The 22006-nt window shown below is 31.0% G+C and overlaps 5 protein-coding genes and 2 long non-coding RNA genes across 24 annotated transcripts; 5 read left to right on the plus strand and 2 right to left on the minus strand.

Moving 5' to 3' along the window:
* Positions 1-3: 3 nt before the first annotated feature.
* On the minus strand, positions 4-6531 carry LOC117228367 (Reduction in Cnn dots 1). Of its 3 annotated transcripts, none has more exons than XM_033484078.2 (8): positions 6390-6531; positions 5799-6174; positions 5134-5719; positions 4773-5054; positions 3998-4690; positions 3550-3913; positions 3273-3464; positions 4-1749 (listed from the first exon to the last, which is right to left on the minus strand). In XM_033484078.2, the coding sequence occupies exons 2-8, from the start codon at positions 6053-6055 to the stop codon at positions 644-646; spliced, it is 3480 nt and encodes a 1159-aa protein (XP_033339969.2). In that variant the 5' UTR covers positions 6056-6174; positions 6390-6531; the 3' UTR covers positions 4-643. The 3 variants fall into 3 exon arrangements, with proteins under 3 accessions (XP_033339969.2, XP_033339972.2, XP_033339970.2); XM_033484081.2 differs by having other exon boundaries at positions 5799-6067; positions 6390-6529; XM_033484079.2 differs by having other exon boundaries at positions 5799-6121; positions 6390-6526.
* Positions 1771-3544, plus strand: LOC143260613 (uncharacterized). Its single transcript, XR_013034898.1, has 2 exons — positions 1771-2728; positions 3288-3544. It is a non-coding gene; the product is annotated as an uncharacterized LOC143260613 (long non-coding RNA).
* On the plus strand, positions 6482-9363 carry LOC143260610 (phospholipid phosphatase 4-like). Of its 8 annotated transcripts, none has more exons than XM_076526628.1 (7): positions 7291-7557; positions 7846-8112; positions 8192-8297; positions 8374-8521; positions 8637-8765; positions 8927-8991; positions 9111-9363. In XM_076526628.1, exons 2-6 carry the CDS (start codon positions 8027-8029, stop codon positions 8956-8958), a joined length of 501 nt encoding a protein of 166 aa, XP_076382743.1. In that variant the 5' UTR covers positions 7291-7557; positions 7846-8026; the 3' UTR covers positions 8959-8991; positions 9111-9363. The 8 variants fall into 8 exon arrangements, 7 of the variants coding, with proteins under 7 accessions (XP_076382740.1, XP_076382743.1, XP_076382737.1 ...); XR_013034896.1 differs by having other exon boundaries at positions 7292-7557; positions 8829-8991; XM_076526625.1 differs by lacking the exon at positions 7291-7557 and adding an exon at positions 6482-6614 and having other exon boundaries at positions 8829-9363.
* LOC143260609 (nucleolar complex protein 3-like) lies at positions 9220-12500 on the plus strand. The gene is made up of 10 exons (XM_076526610.1): positions 9220-9359; positions 9483-9754; positions 9826-10066; positions 10152-10449; positions 10532-10866; positions 10935-11305; positions 11384-11548; positions 11619-11976; positions 12064-12161; positions 12234-12500. The coding sequence occupies exons 1-10, from the start codon at positions 9354-9356 to the stop codon at positions 12439-12441; spliced, it is 2352 nt and encodes a 783-aa protein (XP_076382725.1). The 5' UTR covers positions 9220-9353; the 3' UTR covers positions 12442-12500.
* Positions 12501-12576: 76 nt separating this feature from the next.
* On the minus strand, positions 12577-19104 carry LOC143260608 (uncharacterized). 3 transcript variants are annotated; one of them, XM_076526605.1, is made up of 8 exons: positions 18963-19104; positions 18372-18747; positions 17707-18292; positions 17346-17627; positions 16571-17263; positions 16123-16486; positions 15846-16037; positions 12577-14322 (listed from the first exon to the last, which is right to left on the minus strand). In XM_076526605.1, exons 2-8 carry the CDS (start codon positions 18626-18628, stop codon positions 13217-13219), a joined length of 3480 nt encoding a protein of 1159 aa, XP_076382720.1. In that variant the 5' UTR covers positions 18629-18747; positions 18963-19104; the 3' UTR covers positions 12577-13216. The 3 variants fall into 3 exon arrangements, with proteins under 3 accessions (XP_076382720.1, XP_076382722.1, XP_076382721.1); XM_076526607.1 differs by having other exon boundaries at positions 18372-18640; positions 18963-19102; XM_076526606.1 differs by having other exon boundaries at positions 18372-18694; positions 18963-19099.
* LOC143260614 (uncharacterized) lies at positions 14344-16117 on the plus strand. Its single transcript, XR_013034899.1, has 2 exons — positions 14344-15301; positions 15861-16117. It is a non-coding gene; the product is annotated as an uncharacterized LOC143260614 (long non-coding RNA).
* LOC117221112 (phospholipid phosphatase 5) lies at positions 19055-21986 on the plus strand. Of its 7 annotated transcripts, none has more exons than XM_076526616.1 (7): positions 19055-19187; positions 20419-20685; positions 20765-20870; positions 20947-21094; positions 21210-21338; positions 21401-21571; positions 21626-21986. In XM_076526616.1, exons 2-7 carry the CDS (start codon positions 20600-20602, stop codon positions 21784-21786), a joined length of 801 nt encoding a protein of 266 aa, XP_076382731.1. In that variant the 5' UTR covers positions 19055-19187; positions 20419-20599; the 3' UTR covers positions 21787-21986. The 7 variants fall into 7 exon arrangements, with proteins under 7 accessions (XP_076382731.1, XP_076382733.1, XP_076382734.1 ...); XM_076526618.1 differs by lacking the exon at positions 19055-19187 and adding an exon at positions 19865-20130 and having other exon boundaries at positions 21638-21986; XM_076526619.1 differs by lacking the exon at positions 19055-19187 and adding an exon at positions 19865-20130 and having other exon boundaries at positions 21678-21986.
* Positions 21987-22006: the final 20 nt, after the last annotated feature.

Consider the following 22006-nt stretch of genomic DNA (forward strand, 5'->3'; position numbering starts at 1 on the left):
AAATAAATTAAACAGCAAAATTTTATTGTACTAGAAGATTCGACAATGAAACAAATGTACAACAATAATCGTGATTCACATTTTCATAAACCATTGTATTTACAATGCATATACAGTTATTATCACAATCGATATAATTCAAAATTAAATTATGTTAATTGATTTCTAAAATTTAAAATAACTTATTAAAATAAATTCATAATAAATAGCTTGTTTTTTAACTAAAAGTATTAGAATCATTGTGTGAGAATAGGCTAGATATACGTATTTGTTGGAAACTTTTTCCTAAAAAAAGAAACTTAAATCGTTCTCAACTCTTTATGAAATGTATGTAGTAAGAAAATGTTAATACATTAATCCTAGAATATTTTATAAGATTGGCATAAGATAATATTTCTTTGCATAGATAAATTTGAAATTATATAAAAGATTGCTCACTAGTAGTTTTTTATCTGTAAAATGCATTCTATACAGTATCTGTGAAAATCCATGGAACATCCCAGTAGCATTGCATTTTTATTACATTCATACTATAAAATAAGGAACAATATACGATTAATTATTATTAAAGCTGTTTAACCAATAACATTTACATAATTATGCTAGCCATACAAACACATTCTATTATTTGTAATTAGATAATCTATATGTGGAAGTTAATTCCATCGTCAAGTTTGGAATTCTCCGAACAAGTCTCTTCGTTTACTTTCGTTTCACACGAAATTTGTTTTACACTGTCCTGTTTCGTTGGCGATGATAAATCGATTTTTTGTAAAGGTATATATTTACGCTCTATAATATTCATTTTTATTGCATCTTCTATTTCTATTGTTTCATCTAGGTACCTCTCTTCGTTTCTTATCAGTTTCTTTGATGTGATTTGTGCAGTTTTATCAAGGGTCAAAAGTTTAGGTGTATTCATTTTGTCAATTGTCTTCGTAACAATTACTTGTTCGTTTTTATCATTTTGATGGGGAAGTTGCGAATTCCTTTTAGCAAGTATTATTTTAGTGTACTTTATAGTGGGTTGGTTTGTACGAGTTTGCATTGGAATTGTAGTTTTAGTTTTCGATATAGTAGGATTTTGTGGTCTCGTCTGTAGTATTACATGATTTAAATTTTGCACAGCTACATTGGGACATATGATAGTTTGAGCAGAAGGCGTGATAAATTTGTTAGTTTGTTGCTTATCATGTTTGTTACTTATGAGAACAACTTTAGTGCTGCTATTCAATTTACTTGTACTTTTTTCATGAACATCTATAGGTACAGTTACTTGCGATAGAGATGGATTTTTTTCAATGGAATTTAAATTATCATCATCTTTTGCAAATATAATTGGTATGTCCAAGATGTTTCCTAAATCATCATCAATATCATTTGCAAGGCAATTCTTTTGTACAGTCTGCGGTTTTGCTTTGTGAATTCTCTGCAAGCTGGATGTGTTAACTGTGATTTTTGGCATTGTTTTTGTAGATCGTTGGGTGGGTTTTAACTTGGTAGATAGTGGTAAGATAGTGCCTGAACTATGACTATTGAATGGTACTATCATCGGCGAACAAGTAGGTTTAGTATTAAGAGAACTTTCAACCATGATTATATTCCCACATGATGTATTATGAGAGTTATCGTTGTTGTTACAGGTTGTTACTTGTCGAGGTAATTGTGACATCTTGAACGTATCCAATGAATGAGTAGAACTGAGGATCACATGTGAAGAGTTACTGGTTGTTGCCATGTCGTCCATCACTATAAAATATATAGGTACGTATCAACAAGTTTTTAAAGTATAGATCAGCAAGTATTCCACTGATTTAATATGAACACCATTCAAGGATATAGATATGTTCAGAAATTATGGGAGACTCATTCTTAATGTACTATAAACCATGCACGAGCTATAAAAATAATAACAAAAGTTTGATAGCTTAACTAATATTTGTACTAACAGTGTTATCATACAGATATCATTATATCTTTTCGTCAGATATGTATACTGATAGAATACTTTTTTTGAAAAATATTACTGTATAGCTTAAGTAAAGATTGATACAAATCGTTAATGCAAATAGGATCGGGGTTAGGAAACAAATAAATTCAAATTACATGAAAAAATATTTATTTAATACAAAATAAAGGGTAGCGCTAATATATGTACAAGACATTACTTTAAATATTTTTGAATATATAAACTTATATTAATTGTAAAATAATATTAATACATGCTATATTTTATAACAAATATATGTATATGTATGTAATCCCCTTGTTATCTTTATGTAGCAAAATCAACAGTTATTATTAAATGCACTAATAATAAGTAAAAATATAATACGACTAGAAATAAATATGATCAGTTAAGTTTATTTGACTAATGCAGTCATACTACAGAAACACATTTCAAATAAAAAAGGCTACTAAAATCAGATAAAAGTTTGAACCACAATCTATGAACATAATAACAAAAAAATGGAAACAACTGTAACAAGACTCCTGTATCAATGGTGTTCATGCATAATGTGTTTTGTTTTTCCATAAATTAGGAGTCCTTCCAAATTGATAAAATAAATTGTAAATAAAAGTATAAAATTGAATAAAATAAACAGCTAATCAAGAAAAAAGTATATTTGATGAATAGTAATATATTGAAAAAATGCTCTAGTCTATACATGAAATTTTGTTTTATGTACGCGGGACATTTCTACAAAAGAAACTCCTATAAGCTTCTGTAAGTATTATGGATAGATGACATGGAGCCTCCTTCCAGTGCTCTTATCTCTTAAAATATAATTTATTAATACTGGAAATGATCTGTACATTTTTATTTTTTATACTCTTTTGTTTCTGTTTTATAATGTTTTCATATTTCTTTTAATTTCGTTTTTCTATGTTGTGGATACTTTCAAACAAATTGGAAAATTTATTTATTTGTGATTTTTTATATGTATTTTATAGGGATGTATGAAATACATTTCAAAGATACATATTACAATTATATAACTTTCTATGCATATGTACAAGATTTATCAAATTTAGGAAAAAATACTTTCTGTCGAGGAAAGAAAGAGGATATATAATTACGTTTCAGTAAATAAAGTTTTTACAATACTTTCGTTGTATCAATATACTCTTAAAAGTAATAATTAAATTTTACCAATTTTTATAATGTCCTAATTTCGTACTTGTCAACGCTATTTATATTTCATTGAAAACTCAGAAATATTACGACGTTGGCAAATTATTTAGTATTTGATTAGATAATAATATTCTACCTTTTGATATTGTAGATGAGGTTGGTGTTACATTATTTGCTGCAGAATTGTTTGGGGTCAGTAAGATGCTAGATGCTGTTGGTACACGAGTAGACGATGAACCTGTCGCGAGTGTGAGAGAACTTTTGCCATTTTGTAGCATATTTGGTAAATTGCCATTCGACGTACCAATTCCGGATTTATTATGTATTACTATACACAGGAAGAAATGAATATTCATTAAATATAATATACAATTGTAGATTAAAACAGAATACAATAATTACAGAACATTTACCTGCTGTAGTCGGAGTAGTAACTCTAATTTGGTTTCCAGAACTCGTCAATACATTAACTAACTTCGCGTCTCCGTTTTTATCAGGCATATTAATGTGCCTATAGTTATTAGATATTACTTTAGAAAACCCTTTGCCTGACGATACTATAGCTTTCATTTTTGAAATGTTCTGCAGCTGAACGCTTGTTGGTGTGAGTTTAGATACTTTAGTTGAGGACATTGAAGGTTTAGCAGTACTTTTGACTACAGGAGAAATGGTATGACTAGTTGATGCTGGTGCTAGTCGTATTGGACCAATGGGTGCTAAACTTGCTAAGGAACCAATGTTTAAAGTTATACCACCATTGTCTGTGGTAGAGTTTTGCTGTAAGAAAAATATTTGCTATTGCATTTACTTCTTCTAAAGACATATTGCACATTGTTATACTGCTACTGTTTTACTGCTTACCTGACCAGACAGCCTGGACGTTATTAAATGCTCTACAAAGTGTGCTTTCTGATTACTAATTACACGAGGTTTGCGTTTCACGTTGTGTGTGTGACTTGTATGTGCTGCACTTGCAGTTACTAAATTCGACTGTGCATTAAGTGTCCCTATTTTCGAAAGTGCAGGCGATGATGTATTTTGTCCAAGAGACACTGCCGAAGAAATAGGTGTGTTTGGTCGAGACTTCTTTACAGTTGGAGAATTTGGTTCACTTTCGACTGAACTGCTTGTCGAATTTCTTCGTTTTCGCGGTTCTTTTCTGCTGTTTTTACTTTCGAAACTCGATAATAAGGTTGATCTTAATGGCAGAGGTTGTGGTTGTAAAAGAATGCTGCCTACAAAATCTCCAATCTCATCCAGAATACATCTGTCCACCATGCTCTGAGTAATACCCTCAAATATCTTTTTCGCAGTAGATATCCTCAAATGATCATCTGCAGTTCCAACTACCACCAAACTTGTCTCGACCAACATCTTTTCTCGAAGATCTTCTAAATCATCGGATCTCGCAAGGGTAGCATTTTGCCCGATAATGAACATAACTGGACAACGAATATCCATTAACGTATCATCGGGAGTACCCCTTTTCCCTTCAACCGTAGAGAAGGGAAATCCAAGACAAATAACTGCAGTCACGTGTTCCATTTGTGCAACCTATAAATATTTGAATGCAATATTAATATTAAATTATGTAATATGAGACACAGAGAGTATTTTAATAATGCATTGATACTACCTGGCATGCGAGAGCAGCACCAGCATTAAAACCAACTAGTATTATCGGTCGTCCGGGACAATCACTTCTAATGTCCTGTATTTTTGTCCTAGTAGCTTGTACTAATTGGTCGATGCACACCATCATAGTCATTCTATTAGCTGCTAAACCTAAGTGTGTATGTACAGTAACAACCATTCCTAAAGCTCCCAATTGCGATATCCATTTATGTTGCCTCGACGACATGCTAGAACCAACCCCGGTAGGTGTTATTATTAGAATCGGATTTCCTGGTAATTTTTTCTGTAATAATAACGTTAATAGTCAGGATACATGAATATATATACAGGTAAGTTGTAACGATCTAAAAAAATTTCATTACAAGTCTATTGCCATTTAAACTTGGAGCAATTGGATCCCATGATCTTTTTAAAAGCGTTCCAAGAGTTTCCCATGTTATAGAACCTGTTTTTGCATTAATATTTGGCTGCACAGCAATCATCTTATCAATAAGTTGTGGAATTTTCAGTCTTAAAGTTTGCAATATATCAAGATAAATCCCAAGGTATTCTTGAGGAAGATGATCGAATAATAAGCTGTGCAACCATTGAGCAAGTCTCCAATCCCAGCCTGCAGAAGCCAATGTTTCTCGAAATCTTCTTGCAGCTGTATCTACTGATGTCCGCCGAAATATTGGTTCTATAGCACTAGTTGATTTAGCTAATCTCGCGAGTCTCTCTGAATTAAATATTTTAAGGACTTTGGTGAATATTCTATTCTGTACAGGAGTCCATAAGATTTTATCAAGCTGCTCTTCCCAATCTTCGTTTTCATCTGGCCTGGCAAAATTTGCTAAACCTTGAAGCTCATCCATTTGATTTCTAGATCTTGTTAAATCCAGTGGCGGTACCAGCGATTCATTGCTATCTTTTACCACGTCGACTTCTTCATCTTGACCAGATTTCTCCCTAATACAATAATTGTTATAGTATAAGTTTTTTATTTAGCATACTGAGCTCAATTCATTTTCTACATTTAATTTCTTACGTTGATGAACTTCTTTTAGGAAAAAATAACTTTTTTAGGGGTTTCACATATATATTTTCTGGTCTCCAATTCCATGGCCTAGCATAACAATGATCCCTTGTTATCATATCAACTTCCATCTCATAGCACCCAGCAAGCTGGTGTAAATATGTTGTTAATCTGTTTGGATTATCATCGATTGTGTCACTCATAGGGCTTGGAACTCTTGAGCCACTTATTGATGTAGATGGTATTGCTGACGTTGGTGTCAACATCATTATTGTAAATTACTAACACAAAATATATCCATAAGTATAATTAACCTCGGTTTGATTATACTGGATCTGTTTAAACCATTTATTCCATGACTTTTATTAGATTTCTTAAATGTATGTCGCTAGAGATAATTAGAAACTTATGTTATTATTATATGATATTTATATTCTTCACTTTAACATTAAAAATATACAGAAAAATTTAAACAATAGAGTGTATACATTCAAATTAATTGTAATAAAATGTATATAAACACATGCATAAATACTATTTTCCATTATGTAAATTACTTTAAACGTAAAAAGTGGTGCAGTATATTTCCCCCGTAAAACTAACCTGCAATATGCATTAGTTTCAAAATTTTGTCTTGTAGCATCGCAATGCCAAGTCTTATATCATTACACAGCCGTATATTAAATAACAGATATCGTTTTAATGGAATCTGTTGCAAGAAAAGGAGGTAGAATATAAATATAACACGAGTGTGTGGGTAATTGTGAATATGGGGCTGTGATTGGACTCCGCATGGGCTCCAAAATATGCATGCACATAACTACATACGTATGTACACATATTGTATACACTATTTTTGCATATCCAATAATGTACGAATCTATTAGATTCAACTGTGCATTTATTACATCAACATCCAATATTCGATGGTGTCGAAAGCATATGACCCCTAAAGATAATAAAATCACTCGGAATTAGCTTTTCTAATGCTAAAAATTGGAACAAGTACAAGAAATATTGTGGGTCCAAATAAACCTAATTGCTGACGTACGCGTGAAGGGATCAAATCATCAAATATTCGATCAAATGAGAATGAACAAACTGAACATAAACATGAATACATAATTAGATGGATGCGAATAATTACAATTTGCGTACGAAGCGATATTTAGATCAACAGATGGTCACTATGCAATATATTTATATATATGTATGTATACACATACACACGCTCGCACGCACACACGTGAACGTACATCTGAATGGTCTACAATGGATCTAGACTAATTGACCAATCGCGGACTCGGAAATCAAGTTTTAAATTTTAGTGTTGGCTTAAAATTATTTATGGAATTGCATAAATTATATTTTATTATTGTCCAGCGAATGTATTAATCTTCCTTCGATTTGATAAGATTTTTTTTTCGAAAAGTTTAAACATTCCATTTCAACATGGCAAGTTGTATTTTTGTACTTATGTACATATCACAATAAAGTCTGATTCACAATTGACATTTTAGTATGTACCTAGCTGAACATCGCTAGCATCGAATCAAATAATTATGTACAATTAAAATTGAAATATTTGGGCAAGAAAAATGTAACGTATTCGGTGTTGTTTTTCCAATAGTATATTAAAATGTATTTTTATGTATTTTATGTATACATCGACTAAATAAGTGCTATAACATATCTTGAAAAACTTCAACATAAATGATTGGTTAACACTTATTTTTTTAGAAAAATAGCATTAGGTCATTAACGTAAGTAGGTAAATATTAAACTGCGGGTATTTATGCAAATTTACAGCTTGTACGATAAACCTATGCAAATCTAAAGAAACTCGATCAATACAAAATGAACATTTTACTTAAACTTTTATATGAATAGATACAGTGAACAATGAGACATTAAAGTTCAATAAATCGTTTCTTCCTTATTTTTTATAGATTTTTATAAGAAGTAAATGTGTAAAAATCTGCACTATAGTAATTAGAAATCATTTAATCATATACCTTTTTTTTGTGTTCTGTTGATAATTTGAAACATATGTTTGCAGGTACTGTTATAATGGATGGACCCTCATAAATCAGTATCATATGAATACACAACAATGTGTATGCTTGTACTTACATGTGTATAGTGAATTTGGATTTATGTGATTAAATACATATTTGTTTCTATACATTTCACAAACAAAATGATAGCTATACTATGATTGCTTTTATTTATTCAAATATATGATGGCTGTTTCACGTAGTACGGATTTCTTGACAGGAATTTGGTTTGATATATTACTACGGATCGTTTTAGCAGGATTATTCATGTAATACTTTTTTTAAAAATCTATTTCTTAATGTTATTGTTATTATTTTTATGAATACTGTTTATTCTTTGCATAACAGAGAATTAGAGAATGCAGAACCATTTACAAGAAAAATTCATGAGGAGGAATTATGGTTATATAAAAATCCAAGAACTGATTCCTATGTTCCAACTACAGTATTATGGGTATTGTATTATACACATAGCATTATATTTCTGAATGTGCATCGAGTAATAGAATTATTAACTTGTATCTTTACAGCCTTTAGTATTCCTTATGCCAGCTGTGGTGATTTTTTGCACATTAATAATTTATAAAGACAAAACTGACTTTTACCAAGCAATATTGTCACTGACTTTAGCATTGGGCTTCAATGGTGTTGTGACGGATATTATTAAACTTTTAGTTGGTAAGAATTAAAATACTTAACTAAAAAAATCTATTATCTAGTCTTTAAGTGAAGAAGGAATATTTCCAATTTCAAGAATTTTTCCTGATTCAACATTTCACAATAAATGTTGTAGGTCGCCCTAGACCAGATTTCTTTTGGAGATGTTTTCCAGATGGGAAAATGATTTCAGATTTCAAATGTAACGGAAATCCAATTATTGTTAGAGATGGAAGGAAGTCATTTCCAAGTGGACATTCCTCGTGTATGTATCACTATAGGAGTCCATGTAGATTCCATAGTAATTGAAGCATTATTTATCTTTCAGTTGCATTTGCAAGCTTGTTGATAACAATTAATACGAGTACATGAGGCCCGTAATGTAATTCAATTAATAAAATTGTGTGATGTTTATTATAAAAAAAGGTGGACATGCAATGTTGTGTGCGACCGTCTAACATGGCGCACGACGACATATATAACAAAAACAGGTGCTGACAGAATGAACACTTATTTTACAAACTAGTTTGTAATAACAAATACTGTTCAAACGCTGCGATAGTACAATTACTGTGGTAAAGAAAATTGTTTTGGCGGTGACTGTTGAAAGGTCGGTGGTTTGGAGGAAGAAGGATGGGGAGAGCGTTTCGGCCGGGTCCCGCTAGAGGACTCATCAGTAAGGTTTTTGTAGCGGGTTCTGCCTTAGACTTTGGGATGTTGGAAGGACGGACGAAGTTTGTATAATATACAAACTGAGGCAGATCGGTCACGTGCGGGAAAAGAAAATCCATTTGCTGACGAGTCTGGAGGTAGCCGTCACAGTGTGTTCAACGTTGCATAAATCTACGAAAAAATGGTGGTAAGTAATGCCAGATTAATGAATTAAAAACAATAATTAAACTTAACCTAAACGTCGTTATATATTTAAGATACATTTAAGGCAATTTGTCATTTCGTATAATTAGTTAATTTCTTATGTTAGGCAAAACAGAAAAAACTTAAAATTAGTGCAATTAAAAGGAGTAATCAGAAAAGGACCAAACTTATGAAACAAGGAAAACTTAAAACAAGGCGACATAAACCGAAAAAACAAGTTCAAAAAGTAGTACAATCACATCCAGAATCAGTGGAAGAAGAAGAGAGTGATCATGGAGAAGATCTTTTGAATATGGTCGAAGAAGATGACTTAGAATTTTTGGAGAAAGCTATCTCTAATAAATCCTATAATTTATTGAAACATATACATCTAAACCAGTATGTTAAATGTTCGATACCTTTATTATAGTATTTTGATAAACAATTGTTTATAATTATGTGTAATTTAGAACAGATAATAGAAAAGATAAAAAAAGGAAAAGTAACGGAACACTAGAGGAATTATATGAAAATAATGTTTCAAAAATAGCCGAAGAAAAAGGAAACAAGAAAGTTCGTCTACTACTTCCTACAAAAACTCAAAATGGGATTATAGAAAAAAGAGTAATAGAAGTTGATGATAAAGATAAAGAAAATGAGTCTAATGAGGAACAAAATGTAGAAGATGAGAATGTGGAAGGAGAAGTAGAGGTATGTGTAATAATGCTCATGTCATATGAAACATTACTTCAATAGCAAGAATCCTTATATATGTATGAATTAACTGATATTTCAGAATGAAGTTAAAGATGAAGGTGAAAATAAGAAGCCTGTGTCTATGATTGAACTCTTAGCGTGTCGTAGAGAAGCACTAACATCAAAACGTTTAAAAATTGGTTTACTTGCTAGTACTCTTTTAGAAACACCAGAGCATAAATCTGATAATTTCAAAGCTTTGCTAGATTTTATGGAAGAATCAGATCCAGAAGTATACATTACTGTTAGAAAATTGGCAACAGTATCTTTGTTAGAAGTCTTCAAAGACTTATTACCGTCTTATCATATTCTACAAGTTCAGCAAGAGGGTGTAAAATGTATGCAGCTATCATTGGTGATATTATTTATATTTTAACAATATGCTGTAGCATATATGATGAACATTTTTTGATTCTTTAGTAAAGAAGGATACATTGGCACTACAAAATTATGAAAGCACTCTATTAAGAAATTATAAACGTTATCTGCAAAAATTAGAAAAGATGTCTGGTGTATTACGAAGAAAAAAAGGAGATACACGACCATTAAAAGAAGAGGAAATTGAATTAGGAAAGCTTGGAATAACGTGCATGTGTAGTATTTTAACGACGCATCCTTACTTTAACTACTCCATTAATATAGCCAATTTTTTGATACCGTTTCTTGATAATAAACTTGAATTTGTGAGACAAGAAGTGGTTAAATGTATTTCTCAAATATTCAAGGAAGACAAACGAGCTGAATTGTCTCTTACAGTAAGAAATCCAAACTATAATTTTAAGGTGCACTCTAATAATATTAATTATATTGTTTCAATTTTCAGATCGTACGTAGACTAAATCAGTACATAAAAACAAAAGCTCACTCTGTTCATTCTGAAGTTCTATTTGTACTTTTATCTCTTCGTATAAAAGATGTGAATTTGGATAAAGAGAAAGAGGAGGAAAGTAAGCAAAGAAAACTTATGTCTCACAAACAAAGAATTCTTGCTTTAAGTAAACGAGAGCGAAAAAAGAGTAAAAAGCTTGAACAAGTAGAAAATGAGTTGCTTGAAACCAAAGCAGAAGAGAATAAACACACTAAACAGAAACTCCTTACTGAAATTACTAGCATAGTGTTTACTATTTACTTTAGAATATTAAAGCAAACACCTAATAGTAAAATTCTGTCCATTTGTCTGGAAGGCCTTGCAAAGTATAGTAATTTTTTCTACATCTAATTACTTAATATATATCACGTTATATAATATTTCATTCTACGTAATAATTACAGATTTGCACATTGCATAAATTTGGAGTTTTATCAGGATTTAGTGACTGTTATAAATAAATTGATGGAAGAAACGAATTTGAGTCTAAGAGATCAATTGTATTGTATACAATGCGTATTCACAATATTATCAGGTCAGGGATCGGCATTAAATCTCGATCCTTATAGGTATGTGTCTCAGAAAAAGCAATTATCCATTTAGAGGAGAAAATTAAACGTACAGTTTTTTATTTTATAGGTTTTATGTACATCTATATAAAAATTTAATAAATATCCATTGTGGTAAAACTCATCCAGAATCAGAGATTCTTATAAAAGTTTTAGTACAAGTTTTAATTCAAAGGAGAAAAAGAATCACGCAAAATCGTTTAATAGCGTTTCTAAAAAAAATAGCTATTGTGTCTTTACAATCTCAGCATAACACAGCACTCAGCATTCTTGGAATAATAAAACAAAGTATGCAGCTTGGAAAAACTGCGAATATTTTGCTAGACACAGATTGCAGTACTGGAGATGGCTTTTATCAACCAGAATTAGAAGAACCTGAATGTTGTAATGCACACTGTACAGCATTGTGGGAACTCGCAGCTTTGCAAGTACGTAATCATAAAACTTTATCAATAACAACAGATATCTTCAAAGTTCTATCAATTATTTATACTTTTACTATTTTATCTTTGCAGCGGCATTATCATAGCGTCGTCCAGAATATAGCGAAAAATATAGCTTGGGGTGTACCATCCACTGGGGAAGGTAGTTTATCCCCTAAAATTTCAAAATTGTAAGTAAAACATTTCGTTTTTATGGACTGATGTTTTTAGATAAATGATGTCAATCATCTAATTTTTTGTAGAACTCCAGAAGAACTGTACACTGAGTATGATCCTACTGGTGTTGCATTCAAACCAGCTGTACCAGTTCCCAAGAAGACAACTAGAAAGAAGACAATAGCGACACATCATTTTGTTAACAGTCAATTCGGAGATTACGTTAATAGCGTAAATAACTCTGAATTGTTTGCAGACGGATACGTAGATTTTTATAATGCATATTGCAGTTAACATTACCTATAATACAAATTACAAAGAATGAAATGAGCAATATATTATTTTAAACCGTGCATACTTTGTAAATATTTATTTACGATCTTCAAAATTCTGTACGCAGCTATGAAATAAGTAGCATTTCGAAGTAAATAAATTAAACAGCAAAATTTTATTGTACTAGAAGATTCGACAATGAAACAAATGTACAACAATAATCGTGATTCACATTTTCATAAACCATTGTATTTACAATGCATATACAGTTATTATCACAATCGATATAATTCAAAATTAAATTATGTTAATTGATTTCTAAAATTTAAAATAACTTATTAAAATAAATTCATAATAAATAGCTTGTTTTTTAACTAAAAGTATTAGAATCATTGTGTGAGAATAGGCTAGATATACGTATTTGTTGGAAACTTTTTCCTAAAAAAAGAAACTTAAATCGTTCTCAACTCTTTATGAAATGTATGTAGTAAGAAAATGTTAATACATTAATCCTAGAATATTTTATAAGATTGGCATAAGATAATATTTCTTTGCATAGATAAATTTGAAATTATATAAAAGATTGCTCACTAGTAGTTTTTTATCTGTAAAATGCATTCTATACAGTATCTGTGAAAATCCATGGAACATCCCAGTAGCATTGCATTTTTATTACATTCATACTATAAAATAAGGAACAATATACGATTAATTATTATTAAAGCTGTTTAACCAATAACATTTACATAATTATGCTAGCCATACAAACACATTCTATTATTTGTAATTAGATAATCTATATGTGGAAGTTAATTCCATCGTCAAGTTTGGAATTCTCCGAACAAGTCTCTTCGTTTACTTTCGTTTCACACGAAATTTGTTTTACACTGTCCTGTTTCGTTGGCGATGATAAATCGATTTTTTGTAAAGGTATATATTTACGCTCTATAATATTCATTTTTATTGCATCTTCTATTTCTATTGTTTCATCTAGGTACCTCTCTTCGTTTCTTATCAGTTTCTTTGATGTGATTTGTGCAGTTTTATCAAGGGTCAAAAGTTTAGGTGTATTCATTTTGTCAATTGTCTTCGTAACAATTACTTGTTCGTTTTTATCATTTTGATGGGGAAGTTGCGAATTCCTTTTAGCAAGTATTATTTTAGTGTACTTTATAGTGGGTTGGTTTGTACGAGTTTGCATTGGAATTGTAGTTTTAGTTTTCGATATAGTAGGATTTTGTGGTCTCGTCTGTAGTATTACATGATTTAAATTTTGCACAGCTACATTGGGACATATGATAGTTTGAGCAGAAGGCGTGATAAATTTGTTAGTTTGTTGCTTATCATGTTTGTTACTTATGAGAACAACTTTAGTGCTGCTATTCAATTTACTTGTACTTTTTTCATGAACATCTATAGGTACAGTTACTTGCGATAGAGATGGATTTTTTTCAATGGAATTTAAATTATCATCATCTTTTGCAAATATAATTGGTATGTCCAAGATGTTTCCTAAATCATCATCAATATCATTTGCAAGGCAATTCTTTTGTACAGTCTGCGGTTTTGCTTTGTGAATTCTCTGCAAGCTGGATGTGTTAACTGTGATTTTTGGCATTGTTTTTGTAGATCGTTGGGTGGGTTTTAACTTGGTAGATAGTGGTAAGATAGTGCCTGAACTATGACTATTGAATGGTACTATCATCGGCGAACAAGTAGGTTTAGTATTAAGAGAACTTTCAACCATGATTATATTCCCACATGATGTATTATGAGAGTTATCGTTGTTGTTACAGGTTGTTACTTGTCGAGGTAATTGTGACATCTTGAACGTATCCAATGAATGAGTAGAACTGAGGATCACATGTGAAGAGTTACTGGTTGTTGCCATGTCGTCCATCACTATAAAATATATAGGTACGTATCAACAAGTTTTTAAAGTATAGATCAGCAAGTATTCCACTGATTTAATATGAACACCATTCAAGGATATAGATATGTTCAGAAATTATGGGAGACTCATTCTTAATGTACTATAAACCATGCACGAGCTATAAAAATAATAACAAAAGTTTGATAGCTTAACTAATATTTGTACTAACAGTGTTATCATACAGATATCATTATATCTTTTCGTCAGATATGTATACTGATAGAATACTTTTTTTGAAAAATATTACTGTATAGCTTAAGTAAAGATTGATACAAATCGTTAATGCAAATAGGATCGGGGTTAGGAAACAAATAAATTCAAATTACATGAAAAAATATTTATTTAATACAAAATAAAGGGTAGCGCTAATATATGTACAAGACATTACTTTAAATATTTTTGAATATATAAACTTATATTAATTGTAAAATAATATTAATACATGCTATATTTTATAACAAATATATGTATATGTATGTAATCCCCTTGTTATCTTTATGTAGCAAAATCAACAGTTATTATTAAATGCACTAATAATAAGTAAAAATATAATACGACTAGAAATAAATATGATCAGTTAAGTTTATTTGACTAATGCAGTCATACTACAGAAACACATTTCAAATAAAAAAGGCTACTAAAATCAGATAAAAGTTTGAACCACAATCTATGAACATAATAACAAAAAAATGGAAACAACTGTAACAAGACTCCTGTATCAATGGTGTTCATGCATAATGTGTTTTGTTTTTCCATAAATTAGGAGTCCTTCCAAATTGATAAAATAAATTGTAAATAAAAGTATAAAATTGAATAAAATAAACAGCTAATCAAGAAAAAAGTATATTTGATGAATAGTAATATATTGAAAAAATGCTCTAGTCTATACATGAAATTTTGTTTTATGTACGCGGGACATTTCTACAAAAGAAACTCCTATAAGCTTCTGTAAGTATTATGGATAGATGACATGGAGCCTCCTTCCAGTGCTCTTATCTCTTAAAATATAATTTATTAATACTGGAAATGATCTGTACATTTTTATTTTTTATACTCTTTTGTTTCTGTTTTATAATGTTTTCATATTTCTTTTAATTTCGTTTTTCTATGTTGTGGATACTTTCAAACAAATTGGAAAATTTATTTATTTGTGATTTTTTATATGTATTTTATAGGGATGTATGAAATACATTTCAAAGATACATATTACAATTATATAACTTTCTATGCATATGTACAAGATTTATCAAATTTAGGAAAAAATACTTTCTGTCGAGGAAAGAAAGAGGATATATAATTACGTTTCAGTAAATAAAGTTTTTACAATACTTTCGTTGTATCAATATACTCTTAAAAGTAATAATTAAATTTTACCAATTTTTATAATGTCCTAATTTCGTACTTGTCAACGCTATTTATATTTCATTGAAAACTCAGAAATATTACGACGTTGGCAAATTATTTAGTATTTGATTAGATAATAATATTCTACCTTTTGATATTGTAGATGAGGTTGGTGTTACATTATTTGCTGCAGAATTGTTTGGGGTCAGTAAGATGCTAGATGCTGTTGGTACACGAGTAGACGATGAACCTGTCGCGAGTGTGAGAGAACTTTTGCCATTTTGTAGCATATTTGGTAAATTGCCATTCGACGTACCAATTCCGGATTTATTATGTATTACTATACACAGGAAGAAATGAATATTCATTAAATATAATATACAATTGTAGATTAAAACAGAATACAATAATTACAGAACATTTACCTGCTGTAGTCGGAGTAGTAACTCTAATTTGGTTTCCAGAACTCGTCAATACATTAACTAACTTCGCGTCTCCGTTTTTATCAGGCATATTAATGTGCCTATAGTTATTAGATATTACTTTAGAAAACCCTTTGCCTGACGATACTATAGCTTTCATTTTTGAAATGTTCTGCAGCTGAACGCTTGTTGGTGTGAGTTTAGATACTTTAGTTGAGGACATTGAAGGTTTAGCAGTACTTTTGACTACAGGAGAAATGGTATGACTAGTTGATGCTGGTGCTAGTCGTATTGGACCAATGGGTGCTAAACTTGCTAAGGAACCAATGTTTAAAGTTATACCACCATTGTCTGTGGTAGAGTTTTGCTGTAAGAAAAATATTTGCTATTGCATTTACTTCTTCTAAAGACATATTGCACATTGTTATACTGCTACTGTTTTACTGCTTACCTGACCAGACAGCCTGGACGTTATTAAATGCTCTACAAAGTGTGCTTTCTGATTACTAATTACACGAGGTTTGCGTTTCACGTTGTGTGTGTGACTTGTATGTGCTGCACTTGCAGTTACTAAATTCGACTGTGCATTAAGTGTCCCTATTTTCGAAAGTGCAGGCGATGATGTATTTTGTCCAAGAGACACTGCCGAAGAAATAGGTGTGTTTGGTCGAGACTTCTTTACAGTTGGAGAATTTGGTTCACTTTCGACTGAACTGCTTGTCGAATTTCTTCGTTTTCGCGGTTCTTTTCTGCTGTTTTTACTTTCGAAACTCGATAATAAGGTTGATCTTAATGGCAGAGGTTGTGGTTGTAAAAGAATGCTGCCTACAAAATCTCCAATCTCATCCAGAATACATCTGTCCACCATGCTCTGAGTAATACCCTCAAATATCTTTTTCGCAGTAGATATCCTCAAATGATCATCTGCAGTTCCAACTACCACCAAACTTGTCTCGACCAACATCTTTTCTCGAAGATCTTCTAAATCATCGGATCTCGCAAGGGTAGCATTTTGCCCGATAATGAACATAACTGGACAACGAATATCCATTAACGTATCATCGGGAGTACCCCTTTTCCCTTCAACCGTAGAGAAGGGAAATCCAAGACAAATAACTGCAGTCACGTGTTCCATTTGTGCAACCTATAAATATTTGAATGCAATATTAATATTAAATTATGTAATATGAGACACAGAGAGTATTTTAATAATGCATTGATACTACCTGGCATGCGAGAGCAGCACCAGCATTAAAACCAACTAGTATTATCGGTCGTCCGGGACAATCACTTCTAATGTCCTGTATTTTTGTCCTAGTAGCTTGTACTAATTGGTCGATGCACACCATCATAGTCATTCTATTAGCTGCTAAACCTAAGTGTGTATGTACAGTAACAACCATTCCTAAAGCTCCCAATTGCGATATCCATTTATGTTGCCTCGACGACATGCTAGAACCAACCCCGGTAGGTGTTATTATTAGAATCGGATTTCCTGGTAATTTTTTCTGTAATAATAACGTTAATAGTCAGGATACATGAATATATATACAGGTAAGTTGTAACGATCTAAAAAAATTTCATTACAAGTCTATTGCCATTTAAACTTGGAGCAATTGGATCCCATGATCTTTTTAAAAGCGTTCCAAGAGTTTCCCATGTTATAGAACCTGTTTTTGCATTAATATTTGGCTGCACAGCAATCATCTTATCAATAAGTTGTGGAATTTTCAGTCTTAAAGTTTGCAATATATCAAGATAAATCCCAAGGTATTCTTGAGGAAGATGATCGAATAATAAGCTGTGCAACCATTGAGCAAGTCTCCAATCCCAGCCTGCAGAAGCCAATGTTTCTCGAAATCTTCTTGCAGCTGTATCTACTGATGTCCGCCGAAATATTGGTTCTATAGCACTAGTTGATTTAGCTAATCTCGCGAGTCTCTCTGAATTAAATATTTTAAGGACTTTGGTGAATATTCTATTCTGTACAGGAGTCCATAAGATTTTATCAAGCTGCTCTTCCCAATCTTCGTTTTCATCTGGCCTGGCAAAATTTGCTAAACCTTGAAGCTCATCCATTTGATTTCTAGATCTTGTTAAATCCAGTGGCGGTACCAGCGATTCATTGCTATCTTTTACCACGTCGACTTCTTCATCTTGACCAGATTTCTCCCTAATACAATAATTGTTATAGTATAAGTTTTTTATTTAGCATACTGAGCTCAATTCATTTTCTACATTTAATTTCTTACGTTGATGAACTTCTTTTAGGAAAAAATAACTTTTTTAGGGGTTTCACATATATATTTTCTGGTCTCCAATTCCATGGCCTAGCATAACAATGATCCCTTGTTATCATATCAACTTCCATCTCATAGCACCCAGCAAGCTGGTGTAAATATGTTGTTAATCTGTTTGGATTATCATCGATTGTGTCACTCATAGGGCTTGGAACTCTTGAGCCACTTATTGATGTAGATGGTATTGCTGACGTTGGTGTCAACATCATTATTGTAAATTACTAACACAAAATATATCCATAAGTATAATTAACCTCGGTTTGATTATACTGGATCTGTTTAAACCATTTATTCCATGACTTTTATTAGATTTCTTAAATGTATGTCGCTAGAGATAATTAGAAACTTATGTTATTATTATATGATATTTATATTCTTCACTTTAACATTAAAAATATACAGAAAAATTTAAACAATAGAGTGTATACATTCAAATTAATTGTAATAAAATGTATATAAACACATGCATAAATACTATTTTCCATTATGTAAATTACTTTAAACGTAAAAAGTGGTGCAGTATATTTCCCCCGTAAAACTAACCTGCAATATGCATTAGTTTCAAAATTTTGTCTTGTAGCATCGCAATGCCAAGTCTTATATCATTACACAGCCGTATATTAAATAACAGATATCGTTTTAATGGAATCTGTTGCAAGAAAAGGAGGTAGAATATAAATATAACACGAGTGTGTGGGTAATTGTGAATATGGGGCTGTGATTGGACTCCGCATGGGCTCCAAAATATGCATGCACATAACTACATACGTATGTACACATATTGTATACACTATTTTTGCATATCCAATAATGTACGAATCTATTAGATTCAACTGTGCATTTATTACATCAACATCCAATATTCGATGGTGTCGAAAGCATATGACCCCTAAAGATAATAAAATCACTCGGAATTAGCTTTTCTAATGCTAAAAATTGGAACAAGTACAAGAAATATTGTGGGTCCAAATAAACCTAATTGCTGACGTACGCGTGAAGGGATCAAATCATCAAATATTCGATCAAATGAGAATGAACAAACTGAACATAAACATGAATACATAATTAGATGGATGCGAATAATTACAATTTGCGTACGAAGCGATATTTAGATCAACAGATGGTCACTATGCAATATATTTATATATATGTATGTATACACATACACACGCTCGCACGCACACACGTGAACGTACATCTGAATGGTCTACAATGGATCTAGACTAATTGACCAATCGCGGACTCGGAAATCAAGTTTTAAATTTTAGTGTTGGCTTAAAATTATTTATGGAATTGCATAAATTATATTTTATTATTGTCCAGCGAATGTATTAATCTTCCTTCGATTTGATAAGATTTTTTTTTCGAAAAGTTTAAACATTCCATTTCAACATGGCAAGTTGTATTTTTGTACTTATGTACATATCACAATAAAGTCTGATTCACAATTGACATTTTAGTATGTACCTAGCTGAACATCGCTAGCATCGAATCAAATAATTATGTACAATTAAAATTGAAATATTTGGGCAAGAAAAATGTAACGTATTCGGTGTTGTTTTTCCAATAGTATATTAAAATGTATTTTTATGTATTTTATGTATACATCGACTAAATAAGTGCTATAACATATCTTGAAAAACTTCAACATAAATGATTGGTTAACACTTATTTTTTTAGAAAAATAGCATTAGGTCATTAACGTAAGTAGGTAAATATTAAACTGCGGGTATTTATGCAAATTTACAGCTTGTACGATAAACCTATGCAAATCTAAAGAAACTCGATCAATACAAAATGAACATTTTACTTAAACTTTTATATGAATAGATACAGTGAACAATGAGACATTAAAGTTCAATAAATCGTTTCTTCCTTATTTTTTATAGATTTTTATAAGAAGTAAATGTGTAAAAATCTGCACTATAGTAATTAGAAATCATTTAATCATATACCTTTTTTTTGTGTTCTGTTGATAATTTGAAACATATGTTTGCAGGTACTGTTATAATGGATGGACCCTCATAAATCAGTATCATATGAATACACAACAATGTGTATGCTTGTACTTACATGTGTATAGTGAATTTGGATTTATGTGATTAAATACATATTTGTTTCTATACATTTCACAAACAAAATGATAGCTATACTATGATTGCTTTTATTTATTCAAATATATGATGGCTGTTTCACGTAGTACGGATTTCTTGACAGGAATTTGGTTTGATATATTACTACGGATCGTTTTAGCAGGATTATTCATGTAATACTTTTTTTAAAAATCTATTTCTTAATGTTATTGTTATTATTTTTATGAATACTGTTTATTCTTTGCATAACAGAGAATTAGAGAATGCAGAACCATTTACAAGAAAAATTCATGAGGAGGAATTATGGTTATATAAAAATCCAAGAACTGATTCCTATGTTCCAACTACAGTATTATGGGTATTGTATTATACACATAGCATTATATTTCTGAATGTGCATCGAGTAATAGAATTATTAACTTGTATCTTTACAGCCTTTAGTATTCCTTATGCCAGCTGTGGTGATTTTTTGCACATTAATAATTTATAAAGACAAAACTGACTTTTACCAAGCAATATTGTCACTGACTTTAGCATTGGGCTTCAATGGTGTTGTGACGGATATTATTAAACTTTTAGTTGGTAAGAATTAAAATACTTAACTAAAAAAATCTATTATCTAGTCTTTAAGTGAAGAAGGAATATTTCCAATTTCAAGAATTTTTCCTGATTCAACATTTCACAATAAATGTTGTAGGTCGTCCTAGACCAGATTTCTTTTGGAGATGTTTTCCAGATGGGAAAATGATTTCAGATTTCAAATGTAACGGAAATCCAATTGTTGTTAGAGATGGAAGGAAGTCATTTCCAAGTGGACATTCCTCGTGTATGTATCACTGTAGGACTCCATGTAGATCCATAGTAATTGAAGCATTATTTATCTTTCAGTTGCATTTGCAAGCTTTGGTTTTATTGCTTTGTATGTAGCTGGTAAGCTGCATACATTTAGCCTAGTTGGCAAAGGACAATCGTGGAAATTATGTGCATTTATTTTACCAATTTTTATTGCACTTGGAATAGCGCTAAGTAGAACTTGCGATTACCATCATCATTGGCAAGGTAAACATACTTTTCCATGGCATCAATGAAACATCCTAATACTTCTAATTTTAGATGTGGTTGCAGGCTCAGTGATAGGATACTTTTTAACATACATCTGTTATAGACATTACTATCCACCTCTAGACTCACAAGTGTGCCATAAACCCTATGCTGTGCTTACTCTACAACCAGAAATTGGAAAGACCAGAAATGATCAGATCAAATGGATCTAATGTATTAATTACTTGAAAAATGAAACTACAGTATAATAGGACCGTATTCGTATAATATCTTTAACAGTTTTGCATTCCTAATTTATGCCTGTGTTATGTATATTTACGAACATACTAAATAATAACGATATTTAAGTTTCCAAAGCATGTATATTAAATGTATATATTTTTACATAAAATTAATTATTTTACCATTCAAATAGTCAGTTTCATTTTTATT

The sequence above is a fragment of the Megalopta genalis genome, chromosome 15, assembly GCF_051020955.1.
Source record: "Megalopta genalis isolate 19385.01 chromosome 15, iyMegGena1_principal, whole genome shotgun sequence".
Taxonomy (NCBI): domain Eukaryota; kingdom Metazoa; phylum Arthropoda; class Insecta; order Hymenoptera; family Halictidae; genus Megalopta; species Megalopta genalis.

Coding starts and splice junctions, on each gene's coding strand:
- LOC117228367 (XM_033484078.2), bottom strand. CDS start 6,055: ATGATGTTGACACCAACGTCAGCAATACCATCTACATCAATAAGTGGC. Junction 5,055..5,133: donor GTTTAAATGGCAATAGACTT/GTAATGAAATTT, acceptor TTATTATTACAG/AAAAAATTACCAGGAAATCC. Junction 3,914..3,997: donor CGTCCAGGCTGTCTGGTCAG/GTAAGCAGTAAA, acceptor TTTTTCTTACAG/CAAAACTCTACCACAGACAA.
- LOC143260610 (XM_076526625.1), top strand. CDS start 8,027: ATGATGGCTGTTTCACGTAGTACGGATTTCTTGACAGGAATTTGGTTT. Junction 8,113..8,191: donor GTTTTAGCAGGATTATTCAT/GTAATACTTTTT, acceptor TTTGCATAACAG/AGAATTAGAGAATGCAGAAC. Junction 8,766..8,828: donor TCCAAGTGGACATTCCTCGT/GTATGTATCACT, acceptor TTTATCTTTCAG/TTGCATTTGCAAGCTTGTTG.
- LOC143260609 (XM_076526610.1), top strand. Junction 10,867..10,934: donor GAGCTGAATTGTCTCTTACA/GTAAGAAATCCA, acceptor TTCAATTTTCAG/ATCGTACGTAGACTAAATCA. Junction 11,306..11,383: donor TGTCTGGAAGGCCTTGCAAA/GTATAGTAATTT, acceptor TAATAATTACAG/ATTTGCACATTGCATAAATT.
- LOC143260608 (XM_076526605.1), bottom strand. CDS start 18,628: ATGATGTTGACACCAACGTCAGCAATACCATCTACATCAATAAGTGGC. Junction 17,628..17,706: donor GTTTAAATGGCAATAGACTT/GTAATGAAATTT, acceptor TTATTATTACAG/AAAAAATTACCAGGAAATCC. Junction 16,487..16,570: donor CGTCCAGGCTGTCTGGTCAG/GTAAGCAGTAAA, acceptor TTTTTCTTACAG/CAAAACTCTACCACAGACAA.
- LOC117221112 (XM_076526616.1), top strand. CDS start 20,600: ATGATGGCTGTTTCACGTAGTACGGATTTCTTGACAGGAATTTGGTTT. Junction 20,871..20,946: donor TTCCAACTACAGTATTATGG/GTATTGTATTAT, acceptor GTATCTTTACAG/CCTTTAGTATTCCTTATGCC. Junction 21,572..21,625: donor TTACCATCATCATTGGCAAG/GTAAACATACTT, acceptor TTCTAATTTTAG/ATGTGGTTGCAGGCTCAGTG.